The 17692-nt window shown below is 36.3% G+C and overlaps 1 protein-coding gene across 1 annotated transcript; it reads right to left on the reverse strand.

Moving 5' to 3' along the window:
• Nucleotides 1-10551: 10551 nt before the first annotated feature.
• LOC112022266 (auxin efflux carrier component 3) lies at nt 10552-14636 on the reverse strand. Its single transcript, XM_024054834.2, has 6 exons — nt 12928-14636; nt 12446-12749; nt 12277-12362; nt 11583-11740; nt 11427-11503; nt 10552-11326 (listed from the first exon to the last, which is right to left on the reverse strand). The coding sequence occupies exons 1-6, from the start codon at nt 14201-14203 to the stop codon at nt 11260-11262; spliced, it is 1968 nt and encodes a 655-aa protein (XP_023910602.1). The 5' UTR covers nt 14204-14636; the 3' UTR covers nt 10552-11259.
• Between the last annotated feature and the right edge of the window lie 3056 nt (nt 14637-17692).

Below are 17692 nucleotides of genomic sequence, written 5' to 3' on the forward strand. Positions count from 1 at the left end.
GTATTTATTCTCATCTGAACCACAGCTTAAATGATTTTTGGTCCAATCCCCCCACTTGCACTAAATTTAATATCCTCATCAAAATTATCTTATCTGAAACACGATCGAGTTTGATATTTATGTTTCTGAAAATTTTTTCACCTGAATAAATTGTCATAATAAAATTTCATTCGACACGCGATCAAGTTTTATATTCAATCAAAGCCCAAGCCTCTTAGTTCACATCTTGTGTACGATAAGTGTTTTAAATTGAGTTTGTGTTGATCTTGTATGTCATCTAATACACTAGAGCCAAATGTTTGAAAATAGTCTTATGTTAATCTTCGATCTGTTTTGTCTAATAAATATTAAACGTAAGTCTTACCTTGTTACGATTACGACACCAGCCACTTCCACATTACCATTTGATTCTGGTTTAGTCATGCAGTCTAATCATAAAATCGCAATTGTTAACGAACGCCAATAATATTGAAAGTGTCTTCTTTTTTTTTTTTTGGGTTTTTGGCTTTTTGAAAATTGATTTGAATGACTTGGAGCTACCGTTAATTTAGATGCAAGGTCCCCCATGTATGCTGAGTAATGAAGCCACGCGTACGAGGACAGTACCATCTGCTCTTTCAAGTTTCAACTGGCCTAATCATCATTTTTTTGCCCAACATATGTTCCATTATTATTATTATTATTATTATTATTATTATTATTATTATTATTTATACATTAACAATTGAAGATGGATGATTTGAATTATAGAGGTCTTTATTAGATACATCAAAAAATGCCGGTTAAATTGTAAGGCTCTTGGTCATTATTTATTATATTTGGGTGAAGTTAATATATATTTTTTGGGTTGATTATTTTGCTTATTCATTTCTTTGTGTTTACATCTATTTACATGTTGATGAGAAATATATACACACACAAGTTCAATAGTTATACTAGGATGGTAAATTTGAATTCTGAATGTTTATGTTGAAAATATCAGAAGGTGCTGATGAGTTGACTTTTAATTTGAACCATTCAAACTTATTAGACCTAATAACCCAAAAAAAAAATGATGATAATATAAGTTTATTTTAGTTCACATGCAAAGAGGGGATATCCTTGCATGATACTTGAGAGTCATGATTAGTTAAGATTCAGGGTTATGACATCAAAAAATATCTTACTTTAATTATTAGCCTAATGCTGATTTATATATATATATATATTTGGTTTCTCTCTTTATTGTCAATTTCACACTCATAAATTTCAGCAAAAAAAAAAATCACACTCATAAATAGTCGTGTCTTGTTACAGTACTCCACAACTCAGAACTCCTACGTACACATAAAATCTCATATTACTCTACTAGATGACTGCACCTTTTCTGAGGGAAAAGATTTTCTTTGAACTATGTGATGGAAGGCACAAAAAGATATTTGCAATACTCTCTCTCTCTCTCTCTCTCTCTCTCTTCCTTCTTGTATCCTTCATTTTAACTACATTAAATTGGTGGGGAATGAACCCTGCAGGACCTTTTTGACTGGGAAGATAAGTAGGTGACAACTAAGTTGATCTAACCTAGGGCTTATTGGCCACTGGATTTGGGTTGTGGGCATAAAAGTTTGATAGACGCATCTTCTCCCCCATATGTTATTAAAAGAAACAAATGATCTATCATTTACTAGAAGATTGGTTGCGATTTTTTTAGTGTCAAACTTTTTTTTTTTTTTTGGCTTAAAACAGGTGGGGGAGGGGGATCACGGTTTTAAAGCTCTCAGCATTGTGGGGACTGTTTTGCAGCTTTTCAAATTATCATCCATTGAAGACCTTTGCAGCATATAGAGTGGAAAATTGTATCCATGTATTAAACCAGTTATTGTCATTCACATAGGGTCCCATTCCTTTGTACTCAAAGAAAAATTGTGAGTGAATGACTCCAAAGTCCACAGCCTCTATCAAACTTTAAACTTTAATTTTCGAAGAAGTCCCTACCTTAGTTGGATCCTATCCTCTCCAATCTTCTTCTCTCCCACCTGCAATAATAATACAAACCTTTGTTTGGCTTCAATCACTGTTTGAAACCCTAGCACCACATGACAAGGGTATGGGCATCCACATGAGTATCATCCAATGTTTCTGCCATGTGTCCTTGAAAAGTATGATTAAACAGTGCCCTCTAGTCTATGTGAAACCATGCACACATCTGTTGTAGTATATAGATATAATAACTACTGAATGTAATTAAGCTTCGTGGTCCATGATCTTTATCAATTGGTCAAGTTCACTTCTCTAGCTATGATGTGGATTGTGGTCTACACTAATAATAATAAATTTTTGATATATGATCGCCATTGAAAGTCCCTAGCTGAACATTATTTTTCTTCATTTAAAACAAATTCATGAAGTAAAATCTAATTAAGGATGTATTATGTCATTTAGAAGTTTGAATGAAGTAATGGTTTCTATATACATTATTAGATTCAGAAAATAAAATCTTAACTATGAAATAGACTTAAGATCCTATTCCCATTTGTATTATAGTGTATTATGGAGAAACATTTCAAACTTTCTCCTTTTTTGGAACTCTTTTTACATGAAAAATTATTTGAAAAGAGAGATATGACTACATATATTGCATATCAATAACTCATTATTTGTAAACACTAGTTATATTGTCCTTTAAAGATGCATAAGATAATAAAAGTACAATCATGAGCTAGCAAGAGGGAACATGGTGTCTAGGGGGCACCGTAACAAACAAAATCTGTCCAAAACAGGCAAATCAAGAGCTTATCTAGCTCGATTATTATCATGATCAATGTTGGAAATTTGAATGAACAGAGAGTTGGACACATCACTGCATGCATGAAAAATGAGAATGGATTTTCTTAGTTGTTTTGACGTAATAATTAACATGCCCTACCCCCAAAGAAAATTACAACAGGAATTCCATCAGTAATTCTATTCGTGGCTAGAATGATATCAAGAAATTAAGTTAGTTGCTTTTATGAGTACACGTACGAAACATAGATGAAGTTGCTCATAGCCTAGAAAGCTGACTTGACCTTGTTTGTTCGAGCATGCCTGTTTGTTAGTGGAAATTATATGATTCTGAGATCGATAACATTAATTTTTGTGGCCATATAATTAGTAAGCCTCCTTAATGTTATATTTCTCTCTCTCTCTCTCTCTCTCTCATTATTCATTTTTTTTTTTCGCTTTTTAAACTAGGATGAAAAGAATATATGACCAATTCCAATTAATTTATTGAGAATTTATATTTAACTCTAAAATTTTGAGACTAAGGCTTTATTTGCTATTGTTGTTTAAGATGAAGTGAGCCGTAATTGTATTATGAGGCTTAACAGGAAATGACCAAAACACTAAATATAGTATGAGAGAAAGTAATAGTGAATGATAAAGATTGAAAGTTTTTCGATATGAAAATGGTTGCATGGCTTGGTCTGAGAGTTTTAAGAGTTGTTTTCTGTGAGGACTAGCTGAAGTTGCCAAGCATACTATTTACAGTTTCAATGGCCATCCATTAGGATCCACCTGATGGGCCAAAATCTGATGTTCACATTATCTAATCAGGGCAGCTAATCCCGGGGTCGTAGAAAACTTGGGCCTTTAGGCCCATTCCTGGACACCCCCTGGCCCCTGGTGAAAAAAGAGGGTGGGGTTTGGGTGAGGCTAAAATTATCAACAAATAAATGTGTTTGTGATCGGTGACACAGATTATATAATAACTTTAGCATAACAAGGTCAATCACATATAGTAAATATTTTTGGTTGACATTTTGTATTTTCATTTGGTCACAAAATACGAAGATAAAAACAGATGCAGATGAGCCAATTTTAAATACTCTGAAGTCAATTTTTTCTCTCTCTCTTTTTTATTTTTTTAATTAAAAACAAGAAAACAAGAAAACCAATGAAATCAACTACAGTACAAATGTGTTGACTTAGATGTTATTTTGAAGACAAGATTAATCCTAAATATGTGACTGAATTAGAAGATTCCGCGAATCAGCGAAATAATAGTGGAATTGTGCAAAATTTTCAACTAATTAAGACGTGAACAGGTCACTAATTAGTGTTGATGGCTTCAATTTTCCTGCGAATGACTTCAGTCACATAGGAAAATGTAATGATCATTCAGCGCACGTGGGGTATGAAAACCTTTTGTTGGTTTCTCCCTACAAAACCATGTGAGATCGTACCCTCCACGATGACTTGGTGTCGTAATTCACAAAGACCCATCGTTTTCTACTTGAGCATGTTGGTCTTGCCTGATTTAATGGCCGTCCAACTCTTTCCCAAGTATATATTCACTGCCCATTTGCAATGCATTTGTCCCTAATATAGTAATAAATAGCCCCTTGAATTTTGTGGAAAAAATATATTACTATGACTTGAAAAAAGGCTACGTTTTCGAGGCTAGTTTGCATTTTGCACTGCGTGTGTTCCCCTCCAATGCTACATCTTAGTAATGAATCGAAATCTTGGGGTTGACAATTAGCCCACTAAAATGGGGTATGTGATTGATGAGATGCTATTCTTGGGCGGATGAAATGGGTCAATTAGGGCCTAAATAGTCATTTCAACCACACCACAAGTCAATTAGGGGCTTAATAGTTAATAGTCATCCAAGGTTGTTGAATTTGAACTTAAATTGGGGGGTAATGAATATAGTTTTCATACTCAAAACATTTAACTGGGAAGTTGAGTTGAGTTAAGTCAGGTATTAACTTGTTCAAGTTTGGACTGGTTTTATTATATTAAAGTTTGGTTCACAAATATCAAGGTTGAACAAAATCTATTAAATGATCAATTAATATTATTATGGTTTTACTAAAAAAATTTATGTTCCTGACCTGTTTGGGTATATTGACAGTTGATATGGATATACTCAAACTCATTCTATATCATCCACTTAGCTCAATCAAATCTTATCATCATGTCATCTACTCATTTTGGCCATGAATTCACCAAATCGAGTAAGCTCAACTAAAAAAAAAAAAAAAAAAAATCAATAAGAATGAACAAGAACTCAATTCTACTCGGAGAAATTACACTTTATCATTCTAAATTATACTTCATGTCTCACTTTGCACCATAATATTTTCGAATGCATGTTTTGCACTTTAAACTATGACCTCCTATTACACTTTACTTACACCCTATTGTTAAGTTTGCTGTTAACTTGGATGAAAATTCAAAATTTATGGTGCAAAGTGTAATAAGGGGTATAGTTTAGGGTGATAAAGTATAATTTATCTTTTGTTTTTAAAGCATTGAAAAGAGGGGCAATAAGGTCTTTTCACATAGTGTCATATTTTTCATCCAAGTTAACAGAAAACTTAATGTCGGGATGTAAAGTGTAACAAGAGTCATAATTTAGAGTGCATTCGAAAAGTTTATGGTGAAAAAAGTGCACTCAAAAAGTTTATAGTGTAGTGCAACATGAACTATAGTTTAAGGTGCATGGTAGAGTATAATTTTCCCCTCTACTTACCTAGAAAGTAAAAATTGATAAATTTAAAAATAGTAATTAGTTCATAGAATCACATTAATAGTTATAGTCGTTGTGAGGACGAGGATGCACCTCGGACCTTGGGGACGAGAACTAGTTATGTGAGATGCATAAAGTTAAAACATCAAGAAGGAAAGAAGGCAGACTTGGCACGGAATACGGGAAGTATGAAGAAAGAAGGGTATAGAAGTCATCCCCTCCACATTAAATACAAGATAACCACTCATCTGCCACATTAATGAGGAAATGACTGTGAATAATGATGGCACAACTAATATTGCAAAGTAGAGCTTATTAGTATGTTCTAGATGAGACAAGAGTTCAAGGATGAGGTTATCAAGTGTGGGAAGCGTATTTATGTTCTTCTCTGCTTCTAGAGAGGCAAAATGGAGATAAGGGCCTCACGTTTCTCTATATATAGGCTGGGGAAAAAGGAGTGGTAATCTTCCCGCCCCTTTTGATGACAAATTTTGAGCCATTCGATCATGATCTCACTATCAAACGTGGGAAATAGCAGGCTACTTGTTGCATTTATTACAAAGTTGGGAATTCTGAAGCATCAAGAGCGAGTCATAGTCAGTTGAAAAGACGAGCTCACATGGGAACTTATTTACTAGTATGCCCTTGTCAACAACTTTTATTAGCCAAAACCTTACTTTTCTTGGTCAGGAATGAAAAATAAGGTTCTGGGGGGCTATTGTGAGGACGGGGATGCACCTCAAACCTCAGGGGTGAGCACTAGCTATGTGAGATACATAAAGATAAAACATCAAGAAGGTAAGAAAGCAAACTTGGCACAGAATATGAGAAGTATGAAGAAAAAAAGGTGTAGAAGCCATCCCTTCCGTATTAAATGCAAGACAACCACTCCTCTGGCCGCATTAATGAGGAAATGACTGTGAACAGTTGTGGCATAGCTAATATTGCAAGGTAGAGCTTATTAGTATGTTCTGGATGAGACAGAAGTCATAGGAGTACAATCTCAGCCCTTCAAATGTAAGATTAAGATGATCTGGTGTTGGATATAAAAGGGAGAAAAAAAAAATCTTTGTAGGGAGGGACTGAAACATTTGTATAAGTCAGAAAGAAACACATATATATCAATATATACCTTCATTGGGCTTGATTGATGAGTGTTTTTCCTTTCAAACTTGCTTGTCTTAATCATTTTCTTTGCTCTCTATCTCATTGTGATTAACATTTAGCTCATTGAACGTTCGCTATCCAATTTATTCTCTAACAAATCTATTGTTGTGGGCGTATTGAGCCATTGTCCAAATCTCTTTTGGGCCGTGGATCAAATTAGGTCCTTACAATCGTTATTCCACATTTACTACCCAAAAAAAAAAAAAAACTCAAAAATGATAATCCATCTAAAGGCAAAGCGTGGGATCAAGGTATGCATTATGATGACCAAAATATAGCTTAGCTTTTCTTTTTGTCCAAAATATAGCCTAGCGTTTCTTTTTGTCCAAAATAAATATTCTTTGACTTTGGCATCGGAGTATTTATGGCTAGCACCACATTGGTATTCTTCCTTTTTATTTTTTTAAAAATATTTTTGTTGAGAACAACATTGGTATTCTTCTAATTGTCTTTGTAAGGTTGAATTTAATCAACCATTTAATTGGTTTTATTCCGTGACCAATTTGCTTGTAATTTAGTACTTAGCAACTCTGTATTTAGGTGGGAAAATTGTAAGGGTAGTGTATGAGAAGATGTGAAGAAAAGCTCAAGAGTGTGCAAGTAAAACAGAGGCTCGCGGCTAGGGCTCGCGGGTGGATCGCGACTGGCAAGCCGCGAAATGCTGGCACGTGAGAGGCACACTGGGAAGCTGAAGGGTCGCGCCAGCTGTCACGCTACAGGACAAAAGTTCCAGTCTGGCCAGGCCGTTACGTCGCGACTTGAATTTGCGACTTGGTCAAGCCGCGAGATCAAGTCGCCAACTTGCCCTGTTTGGCAAAAACTGACGTTTTGCATTCCCTTCTCACCTTACTATATATACACCCTTATACCCATCATATTGAGAGAGCTTCTAGAGAGAATTTTTGTGAGAGAAACCTTAGAGAAAAACAAGATTGCCTCATCCCTAATCTTTACCTTAGAGTCTCTACAAATTCCTCTACTCTCTTCCTCTCCATTGATAAATCCTTGAGAGGCTATTGACCAAATTCTTTTCTCACCATACCCATATCTGTGAGAAGGTTTATTTGATGCTTTGGGAAGCAGTTAGGAAGGGACCAATTCATATTGGTTGATGCTATGGGCTATAGCGGAATCCGGTAAGCTAGAGAAGAAAAAGGTTCGGCGCAATCTCGTTGGACCAAGAAGCTTGGAGGACTTAGGTACCTGGGTAGATTAGGCTTGGAGGGTCTATTGCTGTTCATGTATCCCAACTACATTTTCTAGTGGATTATTGACCGCTTGGAGGGCGGCGGAGAGGTTTTACGCCGAGGACTTCGGTTTCCTCTTCGATAACACATCGTGTGTTGTCCGTGTGTTTGCATCTTCCTTCCCTTTATCTTTGCCTTATATTTACTGCTGTGGATATGTTTATATTTGACCTAGATTGTTTATCAATTCTGTTATAAGCTTGTTATCATGTTCCGCACATTAATTGTTTGATATAAAGCTTGAATTGGTATTTTTGTAATTTGGAGTCTAAACGTTCAAGGGTATTTCATACCCATTTTGAACTTTCAGTCTTTTTTTTTTTTTTTTTGATAGGTCTATTGTCTTTTTAGCAGAAATCTTTTGCCCATGTTGACCGTGCAATAAAGTAGTTTATCAGGAGCCAAACTTTAGGCTAAAATTCAATAATAATTTCATTTATACTTTACTATCTTTAGTATTCACGTACATATTAAACTGAATTTGACTTGTTGAAGTTTTCTTAAGTAATTAATAAAATAAACTTAAACTTAAGCTTGGTTCATTTAGTTGGAATAATCAGCTTAAAACAAGCACCTTAAGTAGCCAACTCAAGTTTTTCTCAACAAAAAATAAAATAAATAAATAGCAAACTCAAGTTGGTCAAGAGTAGTTTGGTTTGTTTTATATGACTAGCTTATGTTATGATTTTACCCCTAAAGTTGACTAGACCCAACCACTGGAATCAAAATCCTGTGCATGTCGCAATATATACGATCGGTTCTGTGTTTTATTTATCGTAGTTTCATGCCATTCTATTAAAAAAACAATCAAAGTTGAAAAAAAAAAAAAAAATCACGCGTTGTATAAAGTGGAACATTCTTAATGGGCAATATAATTTTTGTTTATTGCCAATATACCTCAAGAGTGCATACCCCACTAGATTAGATTATTAATTGGAATTGATTCTAAAGAGAGAGAGAAAAAAAAAAAAAAAAGTAGTGGAATTAATCTGAAGGCTAACACCTAAACACACAAACTCAAATCAGAGTAAAGGTTGTGTAAATAACTTTGTTTGACATTCTTTTTTCCTTTCAATATGATTATCAAGCCAAGGGTTTATCTATTCCATGGCTATAAAATTACTGCTCATACCTGGAAATTAGGCAACTGTTCAAAAAACAAGCATGCCAGTACAAAGTACTTTGAATGTTTTTGATGGGTTTGGAGTTTGCTTATGTATCACATTCTCCGTTCCTCATTTTATAGTACCATTCTAATTTAAGTTATTATTTATACAAAACTTTCAAAATTATTAATAAAAGGCAAAGGAAGGTTTCGAGGAATCAAAGAAATACAAATGGAAGTACAAAACTAAACTTAATTGTGTAATTGAAAACTCAACATTGCTGCTAGATGAATTACAAACCCTTATAAAATCACCTTGCTATTCTCATAAAATTTCTAACCAGTTTCTCAAATTAGTTTTAGAAAAAAAAAAAAATACTAATATTTCTCATTGCCTCTTATTGCTAAAATTATATCTACATGAAATTTCGGGAGGAAAGAAAGGTCAAAGTAAGGAAGTGTATTTAATTAATTTTATTCTTTTTCTTTTTATTTGTCTGCTAACAAGCAGTCTTTCTATTTTATATAAAGAATGTGACATAAACAGGATATTAATCAATCAGGAAGTTATCATGACAATCTATCTAGCTAATTATGCGACAATTGAAACTTGAATGGAATATTTTCAATCTCTCTCTCTCTCTCTCAATTACTGCTTTTTGAGTCCCATGAATAAACCTTCAACAGTACGTACTCACCTTCTTTACCAACTTCAAGCATTGTCGCTTAGTGTTTGTGAGTGTTTGTTCTCAATTTGCGGAGTTTCAATAATGTAGTTAGCCTTGAGTGACCTTTTCATATAGAGAGAAGAAGGAAAACATTGTAAAATGGTACTACTACTTCTTCCATTTTGAAATAAATTGTTGTGCTTTTCCCACCCACCTAGCCACTTTTTAAGAACAAAGTTGAGAATGAACAAAAATAGCTCATCCCATTCGATTATACCAAGGAACCAGCAAGTAGGATTTGCATTCATCATATAACCGTTTGTTTCTCTTTACAGATGCAATGTTTGCCATCATGATGACCCTAATTGGCACCATGCTTTTGTGAGTTTGGAGTGATGATCACATCAACTTTTGAGAGGTGTGATGTCTTGTGATCATTATGAATGAATGAGATAAAATTCGTTCAATCACGTGCCATCATTTTACAGCTAAAAAAAAGAAAAGAAAAGTAGGAAATAGCTGAACAGTCCAGCCCACAAGGGCCACCACCCTAGTTAGCAGTTTTAGAGTGACGAAGAGTCCTCCTCTAGTAGGGTAGGGGTTAGGCTTGTGGCCGCATCAATGACCAAACGCCTATGGCAAAAGTAAGCATGCTGCTTTTGACTCTGCCTTTTTTGCTTTCTTATCTCATTACTTTACTTCTCTCTCAGTACTCAACCCTCTCAAAAAGCCCTTAAAAAATGAGGTTCTAAGCAAAAAGTACAAAACCCACTCAGCAGAAAGACCATGTGCTTTCAAGATTTTTCTTTAGCCTCACCCTACTCTTTTTTTTTTTTTCCTTCTCATTTTACTTTCTTTGCGTGAAAGTTTAAAGGAAAATATGTCTTTGTCTTAATGCAAAATACATCATCTTTCTATTAACAAAATGACTAATGACCCCTTTTTGATCGATAAAATTCCTAAACTAAATTACAAACCAAGAAAGAAACGACAATCTGAAATAATTGCCGGATCCACGGACAATCAAAACCAACACTAACAACAAAACTAATAAAAAAATTAAAAAGAAAATTATTCCCTCCTACTCTTTCTCCTCAATTCAGTAATCAACTTTGTCACTTTTATATGATAGAGGGGATTTTTGAAATCGAACTTTACACGCACAACTGAATGGGAGAGAATCAGATATAATTGACCACCTTCTTGTTTTTCAATATTTTTTTTTGGGATTACAACTTTCTTTCCGGGATTTTCTCGCTAATGTTCCCATTTGGCTAGACGGGGCATTCCTTGTTCTTCTCAAACTTTTGGAAATTAGATGAAACTTCAGGTGTTAATGGAGGCAGTGACCCTCATATCAAGGCTTCCACCAGAGTCAGATATATCTTGTCTTTGATCCAAAAATTTTGGAACTTTAGCGTACTCTTTGCCCTACCATTGATTTCTGCCAGAAAATCCTCATGCAATAACAACATATTCTGGTGTGGCCAATGCTCACATGTAAAGACATAATCACATCTAGAATTTTCTTCTAAAACTCCTCCTATTTTTTGCTACTACTGTAAAGTGTAAACTTCACAAACCAAGAAGAATGTAGTAGACAAGAGTAATAGGTAATGCTATCAACATCCCAAAGATAACCCTGCAATATTAAAACTTGAAAATTATAAAAACGTTACTTTTAAGTTTTAATCAATTAGTATTTTAATACATCAGTAAACTTCAAATAGAAAATTACTTACGCAGTGCTAAGAATGGCTGGATGAACATTGTATTCTTTAGCAAACACAAAAGGAACAATTCCTTGTGGAAGTGCAGCCTGTTGGACCACAATTTTCATGTTAGTGAATAAAACATTTTTACCCCATGGTTAAAATAGGCATCAGTGTTTGAATTACCTGAACAATTGCTATGTGTAGCAGCCTACCGCGCAAGCCAACGGCAATGGAAGCCGCGGCCATTACCGCGGGGCCGGTGAGAAATCTTACTGCCATAGCAAAAGAAGCAACCGAATTCCCACAAGCTATTATCTTGGGTTGAAGAGCCATAAACAGACCTTTCAAAGTAACAACAATTACAACCAAATCAGTACATACCAATACCATAGCATCCCCACACACACAAATTAAATGAAAATAAAAATCCATAGACGTATCAATCATGGTCTTTAATCTCACAAAAATCAACTACCTTCACTAATAATATGGCCCCCCCGGTAATGGGCATCTATCACAACGAATGGCCACCGACCCTGGTCCCCGAAAACGACTTCCCCGTATTGGGTCCCATATGTCGGCCGGTCAATCTCATTTATTGTACATAGATAAAATCCAAAAACTAAATTAAAGTCATAGCAGAAAAAAAAATATTGGTCCTAGTCCATACAGTAGTAGTAATCCAAATCTTCACAGACGGACAGGGTTAAACGTCACTAACAACCATCGTGCCCACCCCGACCATAATCTATGGTGCCCAAATCGCCACGGCTCCTAAAAATCTTATATTGTCGCAATTTTAATCTTAAACAACAAATATTCACAAGTCTATGTATGGAAAAAAAAAAAATTATATGGTAAAATAACGACTACTCACCTAAGCTAAACATAGCCATTCCAAGCCCAGCATCGGATAGTATGGAGATTGACTTCTCTATTATTTTTGGCATAGCCACATGCCACCTTCAAAATCAAGATGAAATTCAATCAGCACACTAAAATATTTTAGTGTAAATTGTATAATGTGACTGTAAAATTTAACTTACCGATAAGCGACGAGTGACCAGACAAGACCAATGAGACTGGAATAGGTGTTTGGGTTGCGGATAAGTTTACGCCACACCATGATTAATATGAGACGAGTCATAACGCTAGCTGGAGGCATTTGTTTTCCTGTAATGGTCTCTGGAGCTCCTGCAACAGATTTCGGGTGAAGCTCAGCTGTTGAACTGGACCCAAACTTGTTGAGTCCAATGGGACCCTCTTTTTCTCTCTCTTCCTCTTCTTCCTCTTCCCTCCCTGCAAAGGTGAACTCCTCCGCACCCAATCTCCCCTCACTTTCCCCAATCCCTTCACACAAAAAAACAAGAAAAAAAAAAAAGTGATTAAATGAACAATTATTGAATTTGCTTAATTATTTTTTGGCACTGATTATTGCATTCTCGTTAGCATACGTCATAGATATGACACTTGTCTCAGGCGTTAAATGTGAACGTTAAATTATGATTTGTATTTATGGAGTGTATACCTTTGTTGCTTTCCGCATTGTGCGGGTGATCAGCAGCAACCAACATGCGGATCTCCTTGGCGCCTTGATCGGACCGTCCCGATTGCTCCGAGGTTCCGAAGTCGGTCCCACCGAACACGTGGAGCCCACCGCCTTCGGAAACTGGAGACGCGCTGGAGCTCCACACGAACATGTGGAGCTCCTTGGCATCATGACTCGCCTTGGTATTAGCAGTACCGTTATTCGGACCTTGTGGTGGAGCTTGCTGCTGAATTTTCGTGTTTTTAGTAATAGTTGATGAGAACTCAGGGTTAGGAGCTGGATACGATGCCGTTACGGGTTGAGCTGGATAAAATCCAAATCTCGGAGAAGCAACGGTCTGAGCCGCAGCTGGAGTACAATTCTCTTCGAAGTTCGAAGTTCTCGGAGTCGGACCTCGTGAGGACTGTACGGAATACACGTCAGCGGGACCGAAACTCGAATGCCTCGGCGCCGGCGGGAAGCCTTGGCATCCCATCATGGAGTAGAAATCGGAGTTGTTGAAGTTGGAGCCTCGCGGCGTCGGATTCCGAGACGAACTCAGGCTGTAAATCTCGGCGCCGGTGAGATTTGACGGTCGAGGCGTCAATGCCGGAAGCGAACACGGACCGAGCGATCGTCTCGACGCGTTCGATTTCCTCACCGTGACGTGGAGCTTCCCGTCGTCGCCGATTTCGGCGTCGGTCTCGAGGAAATCTCGGCCGTCCAACGACATGACGTCGGAGTCGACTTTGAACGACACGATCGAAGCTGCCGTTTCGGGAAACTGCTCCATGATGAGCATCTTTGCGCCGCGGTACTCGAACAAAAAGAGAAGCAGAGTGTACCAAATGATACACTGCAAAACCACGACCTGAACCATGAGAGAACCAGAGTCTTTACCGTACATAGCTATGAGCAATGGAATTCCCATAACCAAGGTGTTTGGCAACGTGGAAAGCGAGAAAATCGTTATCATCCACTCTAAGCTACCGTTCTTGGTGAAGTTGGTCCAAAAGGTCAAAACGACGAGCATGATGATCTTCTGAAGCGTATCGGCGGCGATGAACCGGAAATTCATGGAGTACGGATCGTTGGTGGAGATGAAGTGGAAAGAGAGGAGAGGTACGGCGAAGATGGCGACGAAGCGGTTGATACCGGAGCACTGGTCCGGCGAGAAAATCTTCCACCACCGGACGGAACCGTAGGCTAAGATCATCGCCACGTATAGTGGAATCACAGCCGTTAAAACTGTGTACAAGTCTTTCCAGGTGATCATCTTTAAAGCGTTTTTTGCCTTTTGTTTGGATTTGTTGTTTGCAGATCTAGTGTTTGAAGGTGAGTGGCATTGGAGGTGTGAATTTGAGAAGAGTGGAAGGGCAAAATGGGAAGAGAGAGGAAAAAACCGTTAGTAGTAACTGACTCCCTTTCTGTAGATAGTTCTAAGTTGTACTCTCAGCTCTGCAGCTTTCTGCAGTATTGCTTGCTTTGTTTTGTGGAAACTGAAAATCTCTCTACACAGAGAGAGAGAGAGATACTACGAGGAGTGTAACTTTGAGAGAATGTATATATAGGAGAGAGAGAGAGGGAGATAAATATGAGTTGAGTGTGTACTGACTACGGAGTGTGAAGACGAGTTAGGAAGTAAGCGTCTGATATGGTTAGGTTAACCCAAATTGGGTTAAGTTGTGCACGTGGCATTTGTCACGTGGGATGGGGTTTTCAGTGACGTGGGTACCTTTAAATATATTTTTTTTCTTTTTCATTGTTGTGTCTACGTTGAGGACCTCTATGCCGATTTTGTGGGATGGCAATGGCTTTTTTTTACAAGCTTTATTTATTTATTTTTAAATATATATATAAAAAAATAAGATTTTATAGAAATAAAAGAACATATATTCTAGCACTATGATATAGAAGAATTATGACAGGTACATGAACTTAACCCGTCAGCTTCTGTTCTAGCTGACGGGTTAAGTTGTGACGAAAGATAAAAGTAATAAGATGCACTAAGAGCAAGGCAAAACTGACGGGCTGAAGTCCCCAAGTTCAACTGACGGCAGTCTGAAGCCCCTAGGCTACTGAACGCATGAAGACTGACGCTAACTTAGCTGAAGGGAAGTACAGGCTGACGGCTGAAAGGCTGACGGTTCCATGAAGACCATAACTTGAACATCACGCATGGGTCTTAGAAAAATTGCTTGTATTCCACGCCCAGTATCAGAGTCCTATAAGGAAAGGATCCCGCAATCTACGCGCATAAGGATTCCTATAAGGAAAAGACTTCTATTCCAAGGAAGAAAAGTCCACCCTCTACTACTATAAAAGCCCCAATACCCTCATAAGCCGAGGTACGCATAATTAACCCCTCTCTAGCACTCTAGAGTTGTAAAGAAGTTCTAACTTGACCTTCGGAGGGTATTTGGCCGGCACCACACCGGTGCTCTCTGTGAGGCCCTTTCCTTTTTGTTGTGCAGGTTTTGTTTTGAGCGTACCAGCGTCGTGCAACTCACTGGTGAAGTTCACGGCATCATCACACTATTATATGTATAATATATGAAGTGTTTAAAATTGAAAATATATGAGATAGATAGGTCCACATGAATGGTGATGCATGATTAAGGTACATGCTAAGTTTTGACCAACTGAAAAAAAAAAAGAAAAAAAAAAGAGCAGAAACTGCCGAGTGATGGCCCAAATTTTCTCTTTTTTCCCTTTCAACCTTTGAAGGCTGATCTATGAGCCGCACCAATATAATCCCCACTCTTTTAATCTTTTCTTCATGGTCCTCCAGACATGTGACTCTGATACAAATCTTGGTTCACTTTATCCCAGTTTGGGTCCGTGAAGAAAATAATTTCAACCACCATTGAACAAATTTTTTGTACATATATACAGATATACTATATGTGGCGTCTCACCATAAAATTGGGTGAATTGATCAGTTCATTCTTAGATAGAGGAGTGCGTGATTTCTGGTAGGGTATGTATGGTAATTATAACGCACTATAAATAGAATTTTGTGGAGACAATAAGTGAGTGTAACGGTAGAAACTAAAAAGAGTTTAAATGATATTTTTGTTGCGAAGTTGGCATAGGCCTTCTTGGAGTAACAAGTGCGTCAGAAATCATAGTACAAAATTAAGGGGATGCTAGTAAAGACCATTAGGGCAACAATGATGGAATTGCATGAAATTTAACAGGTTAAAGGAAAACGACATTCTAATCCAGACTCGAACTTTTGAGTGTTGCTTAAATTTAAACAAATTCCTTCATTAAGATCTCGAAAGTAGTATTTTTTCTATTTATAGTAATATTTATTTTTTTAATAACTTTTAATTTAAAAGTCAAAATAAGATCTTGTCTTTTTTGGGCCGTCTTTTAGGGACAATATTTTTAATTTTCACAATTTTCTAATTTTTTTTATTATTTTTGGGAAAAATTTCTATTTTACCACCTAATTAAGTGATTAACATGAATTAGGGTTCTAGGTGTTTTCCTAACCGTCCTAGATTTTCTTTTTACTATTCAAACATATTATAACCTTTAAAACAGTCCAGTTTTCAGATTTATAAAAAATACAAACTTTGTCTATTTTTCTCTAGTGATTTCTAGAACCTTATCATCTTGTGGATTTAAGGGACCTCTCGTAGATTCGGGATTTTCATTTAGAAGCTAGCATTTTTAGGTTCTTTTCCAATTCAGAAAGTAACACGTTTGTTTTCTTGTAGCTTCCGCGACATCAGAAGTTCTTGCCAAAAAACTTTATTTGTGAGAGAGAGAGAGAGAGAGAGAGAGAGAGAATTAATTACCAAAAGGAAAAAACATTTTGAGAACACCTCTAATCCAATAAGAAAAATACACCATATGGAAAAACGTTTTACAATCTAGTTCATAGCCATGATTGTCAACTTCGTAGATAAACTTATTGATACGATCCCACATTAGTTACTTTCTATATGAAACCCTTCTATCACGAACCTCGTCCGTAATCATGATTAGACCTTCTAACCGACTCTAGGGAACCTCATTGAAAGTTTGATCTCTGCAACAATAGCACCAGGATGTAACTTTTGTGGTTTCAAACTCATTGAATAGATACAACCTATAGGAATATATCTTTTTGTATTGGCAGGTTCATTAAGATGGAGGGTCGGACATTCTCTCTAAATAGCACATGGTTTCTAACTTGTCAACCACTTTAAAAGTCATACATATAAGAGTCTTTATATATATAGTAGATTTGATAGGGTTTAAAGAGCAAATTATAAATTTAATTAAAAATACACCACAATACCAAATCCCCAATTTTCGATCGAGTAGTGACCAAAGAGTTGTCGAAAATCCTATTTCAATTGAAAGCGTAAGTCGAAATCTTGAGTTCAATTGATCGACAATTGATCGAATGGTAGTTGAAACATGACATATTGTCTTCTTGAATTGATTCTAAACAAACTAATCTTGGATATTTCAATTACAAATACAGACTCAATGATTATTATATTTTCACGGAATTTGTTAATCTAAAACTTAACAAAATTCAAAATAATTCAAATTAATAATCAACTTATTTTCAAATTTCTTAAGTCCCATTGTAAATGTACGGCTTTGTTATGATGTATTGTCAAAAGTAAATAAAAGGTGCAATCCTTTATATTTTTGGTTCTGTGGATATAGGTTTTAGTCACCAAACCACATTAATCTCTTTCAGTTTTCCTTTTTCATCTTTTTCTTGATGTTCCATAATATTTTAAATTTTCACTACACA

Source organism: Quercus suber, unplaced genomic scaffold (assembly GCF_002906115.3).
Source record: "Quercus suber isolate HL8 unplaced genomic scaffold, Cork oak 2.0 scaffold_179, whole genome shotgun sequence".
In the NCBI taxonomy this organism is placed as follows: Eukaryota; Viridiplantae; Streptophyta; class Magnoliopsida; order Fagales; family Fagaceae; genus Quercus; species Quercus suber.